The 14,347-nt window shown below is 35.3% G+C and overlaps 4 protein-coding genes across 6 annotated transcripts in view; 2 read left to right on the top strand and 2 right to left on the bottom strand.

Moving 5' to 3' along the window:
- LOC104821375 (ABC transporter C family member 10) overlaps positions 1 to 1,906 on the bottom strand; it is a 6,504-nt gene extending 4,598 nt beyond the window's left edge. The window contains exons 1-2 of one of the 2 annotated variants that reach the window (XM_010552231.1): positions 1,825 to 1,906; positions 1 to 1,667 (exon numbers count right to left, since the gene is read on the bottom strand). The exon at positions 1 to 1,667 is cut by the window's left edge and continues 408 nt beyond it. In XM_010552231.1, the coding sequence (XP_010550533.1) occupies positions 1 to 1,596 (1,596 nt within the window). In that variant the 5' untranslated portion in view covers positions 1,597 to 1,667; positions 1,825 to 1,906. The other variant, XM_010552230.1, reaches the window with a different exon arrangement.
- Positions 1,907 to 7,906: 6,000 nt separating this feature from the next.
- On the top strand, positions 7,907 to 10,291 carry LOC104821374 (inactive leucine-rich repeat receptor-like serine/threonine-protein kinase At5g24100). 2 transcript variants are annotated; one of them, XM_010552229.1, is made up of 3 exons: positions 7,907 to 7,989; positions 8,160 to 9,511; positions 9,600 to 10,291. In XM_010552229.1, the coding sequence occupies exons 2-3, from the start codon at positions 8,206 to 8,208 to the stop codon at positions 10,169 to 10,171; spliced, it is 1,878 nt and encodes a 625-aa protein (XP_010550531.1). In that variant the 5' UTR covers positions 7,907 to 7,989; positions 8,160 to 8,205; the 3' UTR covers positions 10,172 to 10,291. The 2 variants fall into 2 exon arrangements, with proteins under 2 accessions (XP_010550531.1, XP_010550530.1); XM_010552228.1 differs by having other exon boundaries at positions 7,913 to 7,998.
- Positions 10,292 to 10,855: 564 nt separating this feature from the next.
- LOC104821373 (arabinogalactan peptide 16) lies at positions 10,856 to 11,608 on the top strand. The gene is made up of 2 exons (XM_019203412.1): positions 10,856 to 11,179; positions 11,413 to 11,608. The coding sequence occupies exons 1-2, from the start codon at positions 11,062 to 11,064 to the stop codon at positions 11,484 to 11,486; spliced, it is 192 nt and encodes a 63-aa protein (XP_019058957.1). The 5' UTR covers positions 10,856 to 11,061; the 3' UTR covers positions 11,487 to 11,608.
- A 45-nt stretch (positions 11,609 to 11,653) lies between these two features.
- LOC104821372 (probable WRKY transcription factor 30) lies at positions 11,654 to 13,523 on the bottom strand. The gene is made up of 4 exons (XM_010552227.1): positions 13,391 to 13,523; positions 13,017 to 13,302; positions 12,632 to 12,766; positions 11,654 to 12,449 (listed from the first exon to the last, which is right to left on the bottom strand). The coding sequence occupies exons 1-4, from the start codon at positions 13,452 to 13,454 to the stop codon at positions 11,873 to 11,875; spliced, it is 1,062 nt and encodes a 353-aa protein (XP_010550529.1). The 5' UTR covers positions 13,455 to 13,523; the 3' UTR covers positions 11,654 to 11,872.
- Positions 13,524 to 14,347: the final 824 nt, after the last annotated feature.

The raw sequence follows: 14,347 nt of genomic DNA, 5'->3' as shown, positions 1-14,347 counted from the left end.
AATGCCGAGGAAATAGCAAGTGGTGAACGTTGCTGCTGAAACGAGAACAGGAGACGACCAGAAGAGAACTGCGTTGTAAGCCTTTCTCAACTGAACCGCCTTGAGGGATTTCAGCTCTGTGTTCCGTAGCTTCTCTATAACGTTCTTGAAGTGTGTTTCCCAGGCGTAGAGCTTCAGGACCTTCATGTTTACGAGAGCCTCAGTACAGGCTTTCAACCGCTCGTCCTGAGACGTCATGAGACTGGTCTGGAACTTGTTTTGAAGCTTTGCAATCGGGGCGTTGCAGAGAACAGTAAGTATTATCACAATCAGAGCAGAAAATGTTGCCAGTCCCACGGAATGGAAGAGAATCCCGAGGGCGATTACTAGCTGAACACTCGTGGTCCATAGCTGGTGAAACCAGAATGGAAATTCACCGATTCTGTAGGCATCAACGGTTGCATAGTTCATAATCTCGCCCCCCGAATGGATCAATCTAGAGGAATTGTTTAACCTCAGCTGCTTCTTGTATATAGCTGCAGTCAGGAGAGATCTTACACGTAAACCGACCATTCTGCTTCTGAAATACCATTGTCTCTGCGACAAAGACTCTATGCTCTTTGCAAGAAACAGCGATACAGCCAACACAAACCCTTCATATCTAAAGCTTCCATGGCCTTCGGCTACCAAAATGAACGAATTCAGAAGCAAAGGACCAGCAGAAAGAGCAACAATCTTCAGAAACGCGAAGAACCCTGAAACGAAAACCTCTCTCTGGACACATAGGAAGACCACTTTCAAAATCGAAGGCCGGGAAAGCTCATTCAATCTGCTCTTTTGGTCGTTGAGCTTCTCCAAGAACAACGAATAACACGTCTCTGCACACTCTTCCTCACTTAGTTCAGGTATGTCTTCTACCTCTAACGTTTTCTCTGTTCCTCTCTTCATCAGAGGATTCAGCCACCAGAATGATAGTTTACTAAGCAGCCCGGCTCCAGCAAACGGGCTGACCCGACTATCAAAAACGGATTTTTCGCCATACCCGTTGGAGCTACCGCCATTGAGAGGCTCGTGTAACGTACCCTCATCAGAATCTTCATATCTGTAGCCTCTATAAGCACTTAAGAGCAACAACACTGAACCAGGAAGTAACAAAAGATCTAAAATTGTCCTGATTTCGACTCCTTTGCCCGAAACAGCATCGTACACAGACGAAAAACTTGAAATCAGAGCGTAAAAGAAGGCAAAAACCGAAAACAATCTCAACCAAGATCTTTGGATTTCGGTTCCTCTGAAGCTAACAACTAAGCTAATCAACAACCATGTTATTCCCCGAATCAGAACGACAAACCGGAAAATTAAAGGTGTCAGAGGCTTCTCCTGCAAAACCCAAATCCCTAATAGCAAATCTGCAGCTCCAATGAACCCGTTGAAAACAGAGGACACAATTCGCACACGACAAATATGCTGGGAAATTTTGGGCGATTTCTTGTGGAAGAAGAAAACACAGAGAACAAGGGACGAGAGAACGATACCGAAGCATAAGAGAACAAGCGGGAAACCGCAGTCTGATGATTGTTGATGTCCGCACAAGGAATCCCATAAATCTTCTGTCATCTTCGGGACTCCACTCCAAATAAACCCTTTTTTTTCCTGTGAAAATTTCCTTCACTTTCCCGTATGATTTTCTGAGCGTCCAAACAAGAAGACGAGGACAGAGATCAACGGGTCAATAGTACGCAAGAGCGAAACGGAAGATCAATCAGAGAGGCAAAGACGTAAAGGAAAACAAGAAGAAGAATACGAGAGAGAGATAGAGAGAGAGAATTGAGAATAAGAAGAGACCATTTACAGATCTCCGAGAGATGAAAGATCGTCTCTCTCACACTGCTAAGTTCCAAATCTTTTGAAATTTTCTTAGATTTCGTGTCTATTTTTATAACTTTGTATTATTTAGCATTTTTGCTCATTTAATTTTTTCCTAATATTCTTCAGTAATTAAAATTTTGACCCTTTTACCTTTTATATATTTTTACCGGTAATCCTACAAAAAGAAAAAGAAAAAACATACTGCATATTTTTGGGGTATAATATGGACTCGTGGTAAAGTATTTTTTTGGACGATATAATATATGTATAATAAAAGATAGTGAATGAATAATCGAAATAGTATTTTTTTTTTATTCAAAATAGAATTGTGGTTATAAATCTTAAATATACTATGAAACATAGCACTAATTTTTTTTATATCCAAACTTGGACGGTACAAATAATAATAATAATAATAATAAATATTTTGGACTTGATATTTAGAATATACGGTGGTTTTTTGTTGAAATATAATTTTGTATGTTCAATTTTTACAAATTCTACTTCCCCTTTATTCTATACATTTTTAGATTCTTATGTTGGTCTTTTAAATAATTTACTTTTAAGACTGCTGCGCATTCTGTCAAGTTTGATTACTTTTGTATTTCAAGTTGTGGACGAATTTATGTTTCTGAATATTAATTTATTTTGGAATTTTAACTCATTTAAGGTATTTTTCTCGAAAAAGAAAATATTTCAGATAGACTTCTATCATACCATTTGTATTATTCAATAGATATCGTATATTTTATACGCATCTAAATTTCTAAAGATTATAAAATATAAAATATATTACCAAACGATAACACGTGATAACGAGACAAGGGAATAGAAAAAGACGGACGTGCGAGACAAATCATACCGAACGCCCGGCTACTTTTATAATAATAATAATATTATTATTATTATTATTTAAAATAATTTTAAAAGGAGAAAATAAAGAAAATTTTTTAAAATTCTAAAAACAACCAGCGAAAACATGTGGTCGGGAAAATGGCTAAATTATTGTATATATCGTCATTTGAAAAATAAGTTATATTTTTTTTCTGGCCATGGTCATAAAAGATGATATTCTTCAGTCAATTGTATATAATTTATAGAATATATATATATACATAAAACATATTCCAGTACATTTTATGACACATGATATAAATTTAGTAATTTTCGAAATTTGTGGCATACATGAATGGATGAATACGCATTTAAAGAAATGCTTTTTTGGATAGAATAAATCTAAATAAATAACTTGTACAAACTTAGATTTGTAAATAAGTAAATCTGATAATGATAAATTAAAAAATCATATGATTAAATTTCATTGTTAAAGGTCTCTCTTTGTATTTGCTTTATAATATATATATATATATATATATATATATATAAGAAATGTCATATATCAATGATGGGGGAATATAAACAGCGTAAGTTCATAAAACTACATCTTAAATCAGCGTTATACAAATTTTAAAATACGTTTATTTCATCAAATTGTATTACTAAACGCTCATGAACTAATTTGTGGTCAATGGTAAACACTTGTGGGGTCCAGTTCTAAACTGACACCACCGTATTATAAGAACTGTAGGATTAAAGTCAAGGAAAATGTAAATATAATAACCACATGTTAACTATCGAAAATGTTTATCCTGACTTTTTAGAGACAACTATATATACAGTTTCAAATTATAATTATACTTTTCATATATTATTTTTAATTTGATTTTATAAACATGATATCAATTCGAATTATATTTAATAATGACAAATTTTATATTTAAACTATTTATTTTGTACAAATAATTTGATTTTATTAAATTTTTTATAATATCAAATTTTAATTTAAAATTTTTGGGTAATATTTTGGATTCAATTTCGATTCAATTCGGGTGTAATTGGGTTGTTTTTTAATTTAAAAAAATATGATTATTCGTTTTTTATATTTAATTTGGTCTGATTTCAATTTGTATTTGGTTTAGATTTTTTTTTTTTTTTTTTTTACAGAATCATATTTATACGGTTTTGATTCGAAAAGGATTATACCTTATTCGATTTGATCGTTTGATTATTAACCTAAAAATTATATCCAATTAAAAAATAAACAAAAGTTCCAATAATTGAATTTTGTATGGATTATATTAATTATTAAAAATAAAAAAAATATATATGCATTGTTACCACCTCACACATATAATGTTCTGTCTCGATCAAATGACCACTCGTCTACATTTGATTTTCATCTGATATTACTTTCATCATAAAAGGATTATGAATTAATCAATATATATATGAATATACGTAATTTGGCAGCACAGTGACGTTTCAGTGTTTTCCATTATTAGCCACCGTTAATATATGTAATTTGGTCGTAATTTAAGAGTGACTTTTAATATTTATTTCTCTATTTATTTCTTATAATAAAACATGATAAATCATATATCTACATTGTTTTAAAATTGTGACAACTGAAACACGTATATTAATCTTTTAAGATAGGACAAAACCCTCTTCTGGACATGGTGTAATCTCTATTATTTTTAATTCTAATAAAAAATATATATATATATAATGAGCAGCATACATTTTTATTTTATCTGCTAAAAACTAAAACCAGATCTAGATCCGGAACTAATAATATATATAATTTGATATCAAATATGTTATACTAGAATATAATTGTATGAACCGATTAACCATTTAGTGTTGTGTTGGAAAAAAGTAAAATATAATTGTTATACTATAATATAATTGGAACAATCTTTGAAACCATTCCTTAATCTCGTCGTGCGTTGATTCAGGGACGAACGATAATTAATTTGAATTTACAATCCTTAAAGGTTGCGGTCGATTAGAACAATTCGTGATTAATTAAAATATATATATATATATATTAGTTAAATATATGTATATATAGAGAGAGAGGGTAATTGACAAAAATAAAGTCGTCACTGCTCACGTGGTGCGTTTTTATTTCTTATCAAATTTGTCCTCTTCTATTCCCTTTTTAGCCTCCTCGTGTGATTCCACATCTACGTGGCAGTTAATTTTTCCACTCACTTTCTAAAAGATTACTTTTTTTTTTCCAATATTAATTTCCACTACTACTTTAAAATGCTACCAATAATATTAATGTCCATTCAGCTTTCTAAAAAAAACTTTGGTGGCAAATATATGAGTAATTTCTTTACCAATAAATTTTTTTACACTAGTAAATAGCGTTCATTTAAATTTTTTTTATTGATAATCAGGATGATTTCTCGATCATTCGACCCGATTACATCCACCCTAAATCTGGAACCACCAGTCTTTATATACGAATCATTTTAGTTCAGAAATTACATCTCTCCCAACCAATGGAATCGATTCATTTAAATTTATATATTCAAGTTAATCCATATTCGTCTCTAAATCAACCAACGAAATGATTAAACACTAATTTCAAAGATTATTCGATTCGAAAACCATATACACCTTTGATGTTACTTTCACCTTCTTTTAGAATATAGTTTTAAAGGAGAAAAGGTGGGAAAAAAAGGATTAATAATAGGAAAAAAAGAAAGAAAGAAAGACAATGCATGGGACCAAACAAAAAGGCCAAAAATTATTGTAAATGGAGACGAATCATTCCGACGTCGTTTTCTCGAGAATGGAAATGCAAAATTGTTTGTGATTGAGGTCCATACAAGAAATCAACTAAACAAAGATTCGTTTTGACTTGTGTCTGCTGTTTGTTTGTTTGTTCCGCAACTTCGTCACCTACCACGTCACCTTCTACGCTTCCAAATGGCAGTCCATTGTCTTGGACGATGGATGTATGTATGTATGTATGTATGTATGTATGTATGTATGTATGTATGTATGTATGTATGTATGTATGTATGTATGTATGTATGCATGTATGTTACATATCTGGATTTATTTTGGGCTTTTGGTTAGAGCATGATAAATTGAGAATGAATGGGTCGACCAATATTATTGGTCCAATACTTGGGAAATAGGCCCATTGAAGGCCCATGTTGGAGGATGACCGAAAGTACAGATTTCAAGGCGCGTGTGATATACGCGTACGTTGTTACGTGGACGCATGAGAACATGTATACAACGTTTACAGCGTGCGTGTGTTGTATTGTATATATATATTTATAAAGACTTTAACTTGAAAGCCAGCCGGTTTATGATTTAAACACCAACCATAACCTAATTCGCTCTCAGCCAATCCATCATTTATATAAAATATTGAACAGCTTGTAAAGGTCCCCCGAAAAAAAAAACGCGAATGATACGCTGCATACCCAAATCATGTCGTATAATATATATATATATATATATATATATATATATATGTGTATAATAAACATGTAGTAATATAATTGTTTATAGTAAAACTAGTTGAATATTTACGAATATTAATTTCTAAAAAATATTATTCGGATTTGAATTTAAATTCGTATGTATTCGAGCATTCGGATATCTATGAATCGAGTATCTAGACATACAGCTTGTAAAGCTCCCCCGAAAAAAAAAACGAATGATACGCTGCATACCCAAATCATGTCGTATAATATATATATATATATATGTATAATAAACATGTAGTAATATAATTGTTTATAGTAAAACTAGTTGAATATTTGCGAATATTAATTTTTAAAAAATATTATTCGGATTTGAATTTGAATTCGTATGTATTCGAGCATTCGGATTTAAATGAAAGTGTATGAGCTCTAACATCGAATATCTATCTATGAATCGAGTATCTAGACATACATGATTTTTGGATAATTTTATTCTGTCCTAGTAGATATATAAAATGGAATTACAAATTACTTTCCTTATATACATCGTTATATTACGATTACACAATTACGTGATTAATTTTGTTTCCAATTTGAGATAAAAGACCAACAAAATATTTGTTTCCAAAAGATAACTAAAACATTCGTTAGAAAAGCGTTGTATATTTAGTAATATAATAGCGTGGCATACAAAATATTTAAGTGGATAAAACAATTTTATTGTCAAGGAAACTGCATTAATATAAATGTTTCCCCGTAGGATTTTTCATGTAATTTTCCCTGGGACTTTTACAAACATGATTAACCTTTAGATTAGGTGCAAGATAAGACGACTATAGATGACATAATAAAATTGATAATTATGATTATCTGTTACATAGGGAGTATAAATCGATTTTATATTAAAGTTATGGACAATAAGATGCAATAAAATAAAATTTAATATTAGTTTCCCTCGTTTGTGCCTGCCGCCATCCTTTATTGGCCTCACATGCAACGTCTCCATGCAGTTCCATAAAATATTAACAAAAGGTGACAACTTTACGTCAATCATTGTAAGATGCTTGCAAACCATGTGATGTTGCATTTTCTCGCACACACACACACAAGATATTGTTAAAATACATTATATAATAAATATATGCAATAATACAGTATTTGTATGTATTAATATATGTGCGTTTGTCTACATGTAAACTTCATACACACATATATTACTTAAATTGCACAAGAGATCCTCACGGACCTCCATGGGTTTGGGATTTACCCCATATATTTCAATCGAATTAAATATACTTTTTAATTCTATTAATTTCCAATCTTTCTATATATGATGTTGAATCCCTAAAGAAAATTATCTTCAACATTTCCACTCACATCACCCAATATATATATATATATATATATATATACACTATGTTAAGAGATTTTGCAATGAGAAATTTAGAATGGCACATAAACAAACTGGAGAGAAAGGTTAAGAAGAGGGCTTATATATAGAAGATTATTAATGAATTATGATCATTTATCGAAAATTAATTGCTCATTTTCAGAGTAGAAAAAAAAAATAGTTGGGGAAGGAATTGCACAAGCTGTAAATTACGGGGCTTTTACGGTATTTGCAAAAAGTATCGGTTTCTAATAAATTACAAAATCATCTTCCGTAATTATCACACTGTCACCATCACGACCCCAAAACTATTTGCATTTTATTATAAATAACCCTAAACTTCGAACAAAAGCTTTTACAAAAACTCTGGAAACCGATTTGATGTTTACTTATAAACTTGTAGTCTCTGTCTCTTCACTTCTCCATCCAAATCGAATTTCGACTATGGGAATCTGCGTATGTATCGTAAGTCTTTTTCCTTTTGTTCAATTTTCAGTTGAATGATCTGTTTGGTTGACGAGAAAATTGAAGAGAAAACGAAAATCTAATCCATACCCAGTTTTTATTTTAATTAATTTAACATATCTTGAACTCAAAAATTATATTATGATTAATGTTTTATGCAGATGTAAAAATCACATCACATCAAGAAAAAACGCCAAGCTGAAAACGATGAACTCAAGCCTTTTCGTCTTCTCGGCAACTTTCATCATCTCCGTATCTTCCGTGCTGCTTTCTCCGGTGACCGGAGATCTCGCCGGCGACAGACAAGCCCTGCTGGATTTCCTCAACAACATAACTCACTCGCGGTCTCTGGTCTGGAACGCGACCACACCGGTCTGCGCCACGTGGCAAGGCGTCGTCTGCGACAGAGATGGGTCACGTGTCGTCGAGGTTCGCTTGCCTGGTGCGAGGCTCATCGGTTCCCCCCCTCCGGACACTCTCAGCCGTCTATCCGAGCTTCGGATCCTCAGCCTCAGATCCAACGGTCTACAAGGGCCCTTCCCAACAGATTTCTTGCGTCTCAAGAAACTCAACGGCCTTTACCTCAAGAGCAATAGGCTCTCCGGCCCTCTGCCGTCCGATTACTCTATGTGGCAGAATCTAACGGCTCTCGATCTATCGAATAACCGATTTAACGGCACAATCCCCCTCGGTTTAGCCAATCTTTCAAGTCTAGTGTCGCTCAACTTGGCAAACAACTTGCTGTCTGGTCAGATTCCGGACATGAATCTCCCAAATCTGCGGGAACTTAACTTGTCAAACAACAATCTCTCTGGAACTATCCCCAAATCTCTCCAAAGATTTGGGAACTCGGCGTTCTCCGGCAACAACTTGATTTACGAAAATGCCCCAGCCCCGGCCCCTCCACCCGGGAATTCGCCTACAGAGCAGGAGAAGCAAAAACATGGCATCAGTCTGACGAAACCTGAAATCCTCGGGATAGCCATAGGGGGTTGCTTCATGATATTCGTCCTTGGGGCCATCCTGATGATCATTTGCTACACGAAAATTAAGAGAAGCCGAGAAGGGGATAAAGGGAAGGTGGATACCAATGCCAAAGCTAAGGCTTCTGCCAAGGCAAAGGAGAAGCCGCCGAGTCAAAAGGAAGTCTCTAAAAGCCGGGGAGAGGATCTAGAAGATCTGTACGAGGATAACAGAAACAGAGTTGTGTTCTTCGAAGGATGCAATCTCGTGTTCAACCTGGAAGACTTGCTAGGAGCGTCAGCGGAGCTCCTTGGCAAGGGAACTTTCGGGGTGACTTATAGAGCCGTCCTCGAAGATTCGAAGGTTGTTGTGGTGAAACGGTTGAAGGAAGTTGTGGTCTTGAAGAAGGAATACAAACAGCAGATGGAGGCTGTCGGAAATATCAAACATGAGAACGTTGCTCCGTTGAGGGCTTTTGTCTGCTCAGCCGACGAGAAGCTTCTGGTTTTCGATTTCTACCAAATGGGAAGTCTTTCTTCCCTTCTTCACGGTACGTACGGGTTTTTACAATATCTTAGGTTTTCTTTGAAGTTGGGATTATAAGACCAATCAAATGTGATTGAGATCGTTTCAAGCAGGTAAGAAAGGCGACCAGACAAAAAGTCCATTGGATTGGCAAACGAGGATGAGGTTCATGATCGGAGTGGCCAAAGGACTTGCACACATTCACACTGACCACGAGCTCGTACACGGAAACATCAAATCCTCGAACGTCTTCATGAACTCCAATGGGTACGGATGCATATCCGAGATCGGTTTAGCCACGTTAACAAACCCGGTTCACCCGGTTATGGCAAGATCGGCCTATTACCGTGCTCCAGAAGTAACCGACACCAGGAAATCCACGCTGGAATCGGACGTTTACAGCTTCGGAGTGTTGATACTGGAGATCCTGACGGGGAAATCGACGAGCGTTCGTGCGAGGGAGGGAGACGAGGAAGAGATTCATCTGCTGAAATGGGTGAATATGGTGGTGAACGAGCAGTGGACGGGTGAAGTGTTTGACTCGGAGCTTTTGAAGACGGATAGCGTTGAACCGAAGCTTATTCAAGTGTTGGAATTAGGGCTGAGTTGTGCGGCTAGGACACCTGGCAAGAGACCAAAGATGTCCAAAGTGGCGGAGACTTTGGAAGATATCGAGAGAAATTAGATTTAAAAAAAAAACAAAACTTTTTTTATTATTATTTCTGATCATAACAGTTCCAATAAACCTTATATCCAATTGTATTCGATTCGAGTTTTTTGAATAATATATATATGCATCATTTGTTGCTGGAAAGAAAGAAATGCATAAAAAAATAAAAATGATTTGGTTTTGGAACAAATGGGAATTTGTAATTATTAACGAAATCATAATAATGTTGACCAATGGGAAAAGGTCAAAGTGGAACACAAACTGGCAAACAGCCTGTCTACTTGCCTACTTGCCTACCTACCTGTGTTGCCAAACACAGCTTAAGTACGAGATTGTGACGTCACGAATCCGCAAATTTAGAAATTATTAAACACTTGTCTAATAAAAGCATCAACCCTTTCATCACCGATCACATGCACATGCTATTATATTTATGTATTACTGGCATATTTAAATTCCCAAAATTATTAATACGTTTTCTAACAATGATAACCATTGATTTTCGATTTTTTTTAAAGCCGGAAAACTATTATTTTCCATTTAATTGGTATCTCTCGTCCAATAATTATCCGACAAATGCGGTTCTTCTGTAAATATTTTTTAATTAAAAATAACCCATAAAATCAATTCATATATTTTTTTTCATTTGCCTTTTTAAAAAAAAATACCGTGTAGTTATAAAAACGCACGAGAACTCTTCAATCAGAATTCAGGAACCATTGTCTCTTCTCTCTGCCCCGCTTGAATTTCCCTTTCTCTTCTATTCTCTTCTTTCCTCTCCAAATTCTTTGTGAAAAACAAAGAATTTAGGGAGGAAAGAATTTATAAATAAATTAATTTGTTTTCATAAATCTTTTTTTTTTTTTAAAAAGAAAAGAAAGAAGAAAGAGAAAAAGAAAACAGATATGCCGATTTCAAAGATTTCATTCGAAGTTTTTGCCATCGCATCAATAATTTTCACCATCTTGTTGCCTATGGTGCGTGGTCAACCCGTTGCTCCCGCTCCGGCTCCCACGAGCGATGGTAAGCGATATGGTTATATATATATATATATATATATGTATGTATGTATGTATGTATGTTCTGATGGTAAAAAAAGGTTATTTGGATGCTTAAAACAATATAAATTACACTAAATTTTCATATACAGATTTGGAATATCATGAAGCTGAATGTTATAGTGTATATATAATATATACAATCATCAAAATAATTTTTTGAGTGCTGAGTTTATTATCGGGGCAAAAATTTTGCAGGAACAACGATAGACCAAGGCATTGCATATGTTCTCATGTTGGTGGCGTTGGTTCTCACTTATCTCATCCATTGATCCGTTTCCGAGTTTTACATTTAATGTTGCTCTCTAACGATTTCTTTCTTCGCTTTGATATTGTAAATGGAGATCAATAAATCATTATATATGGTAGAAAAATGAAGAGGCTTTCCTAAATTTTTTTCCAAGGGCGCCATATTACTGATATATGTTTCCATTATATATATAAAAAAAGGACTACCATTAATAGCTTATAACATAGCATATGCTAAAGTGTTATTCAGACGGAAACTCATATGACAATACATTATCATACTTATTGAATAAGATTTTGCTTATGTAATAACGGAAAACAAAACTTGTGCTACGAAAATATAGAAATTGCGTTTACGGACATTACCGACGTAAGATATAATGCATCGATATAATGTAAGTAACGGTCCTTAGGAGAAGAACCCTCCAAATCTTCCGAACGAAAAATTCGGATCGAACGCTGCGTTTCCGTAAGGAGAATCAAAACCGGCCGTGGGAGAGTTCGACGTCGAAGGAGAAGCCGATATGATATCATGAAACTCGTTCATGCCACCATGAGGCATCGAGAAATTGTAATCCCCCCCATGATTAGAATAACCATTTCCATATAGTCCACTGTTGTCGGTCGCGTGAACGAAGTGATACGCGTTGCTGTCCCCGGCCGGATTAGGGTTAGTAGACGAAGGGAAATGAAGGAGTTGGCGATGCTGCTGATTGCCGTGATGATCAATCTCTAGACCTTCGGTCACAACACGAAGGTTTCCTCGGAGATTATCGAGTTCTTGAGAGGTAGGGTTCGGTTCTTGATCTTGGACCGATGGATCTATTGGAAACGTTGATGAACTGCCAACGTTGTTTGCGGCTTGAGAGCAAGTATGTGTGCCTCTGTAAGTAACGTCGAACAGCATCGTATCATCGTCGGATCTTTGGACCTGTTTGGTCGCAAGACATCCCTGGGAATGTCTATGTGTGCATCTATAGTACCCTCTGTGACAAGAAACAAGCTACGTCATAAAAAAAATGGAGTCTTGATTACAATACGTGCATAGATACATATATATATATATATGTGTGTGTAAATTCATGTGGGTCAGGTTTTTTTTTTGCGCTAGATTGGAATGGGCCACTCGGGTCAGACCGGCCTAATTCGGTGAATTTACTAAACTGACCTTGGGAATTTGGCTCCAAGAATATCTTTCTGACCATATTTCCTCCAACTGAATCCGTCGTCCAGTGTTGTATCAATTCCAGCTCCAGGGGTAATTCTGACTTTGTGCTTCCACCTCGGCATCGCCTTCTTCGACCTTCAGTTTCAGTCACATGAAGAAAAAAAATTTATAACGCCACAAGATGATATAAAAAGTGGTCATTTTTATTTGTCAAAGAAACGAAGTATATACGAAATTATTAGTCATTCTGCATTAATGGAAACATTTACAAAGAAATCTATACGTATATATATTTTTTTCTGTTGGGGACATTCGTTAGGATTGGAACATATCCCTCAAGTGTGCGTGTGTATGCACATTTGGATAGCGTATGAGATGTATGTACCTTATGACTTGGTGGTCTTGGTCGGAATCTTCGCTCTTGGGGCTGCTTCCGCCGTGGCAATGGGGCGAGTTTTGTCCCCCTGACTCGCCCGAGTTCATGAGGGTGAGAGACTTTTGGTAGGATTCAAGAATCTTCTTGGCCAATTCTTCACGCGTTTCCTGTGAAGAAGAAGCCGAGTTGAGCTGAGACTGGAGCTGGTTAGCATAGTCTCTCCCTTCCGCCATCAGCTCGTTGATCATGCTCTTCATCTTCTCCCACTCCCCAAAGTTCTCCATATTACGTATTCCTTTTCAAAGATTAATGATTTAACTTAGGCTATAAAGGGATATACGAGATATATAGGTGATGTTTGGAAATTGGACTAAATGGGTAACCAGGAATGAAGATGCGGGGGCTTTCTTTGCTCAGCAGTTTTAGAACATGGGTTAATAAAAGCATGTATATGTATATGTATGTGTATATATGTGTATGTGTATGCCTATGAGTGGGCGTAGAAAGATGAAGATGATGAAGTTGCTTGTGCATGGCTTCTCAAGCTTTTGAATGAGCTTAATTTATAGAGAACGAGAGAGAGAAAGCGAGAGAGAGAGAGAGAGATGACTTTTTGACCGAGGGAAAATGCTGAGGTGGAAGTTTTGAGTGAAGACTGGTCTATGGTCAATGAGAGTGGAAAGTCCAACATGCTGACCACTTCTTCTTCTTCTCGATCCATAGTACCATGTTTCTTTATTTTATGGCTCATTTCTATTTTACTTTCCTTTTAATTATATAAAATAATATACATATATGCATTAATACATATCTTAACATAACATATACATTTCATAGACTATACTTAGCCGCGACACATAGATAATATGCGTCTCACCCACGACTATTATTTCCAAGCTTGGAATTATTAATGTCCGTAAATAGATCAATATAGAAAAGAATGATAAAAATCTTACTAATGATGTATCATATATACAACTCCGAGCCTCCAAGTATGTGTGTGTGTATATATATATATGTTAGTATATTTGCGGTGTATAAAGCAATCATACGTTATTAAATACGGTCGAATAAACAGAGACATGCCAAGAAAAAAGACCAAATATTCGCTGCCGTGTGATAAACTCTGCGATCAACGGTAAAACCCAAAGTCGTCAACTGTCAACTCTTTGAAGAATCTTCGATAACGGTTCAAACCGAGTCAAAATTAACCTCAACCGATTTCAAACCGGTCCAATACAAATCCGTTTCTTTCAAGCCCCCTGTTTCTGTGACCAAACCAGCATAACCGGTTCAGGTACTGTGAATAATAATAATAATAATAATAATAATAATAATAT

The sequence above is a fragment of the Tarenaya hassleriana genome, unplaced genomic scaffold (assembly GCF_000463585.1).
Source record: "Tarenaya hassleriana unplaced genomic scaffold, ASM46358v1 Cleome33, whole genome shotgun sequence".
NCBI lineage: Eukaryota > Viridiplantae > Streptophyta > Magnoliopsida > Brassicales > Cleomaceae > Tarenaya > Tarenaya hassleriana.
The sequence above is the reverse complement of the archived record's forward strand: the minus strand, read 5'-3'. Positions and strand labels throughout refer to the sequence as shown.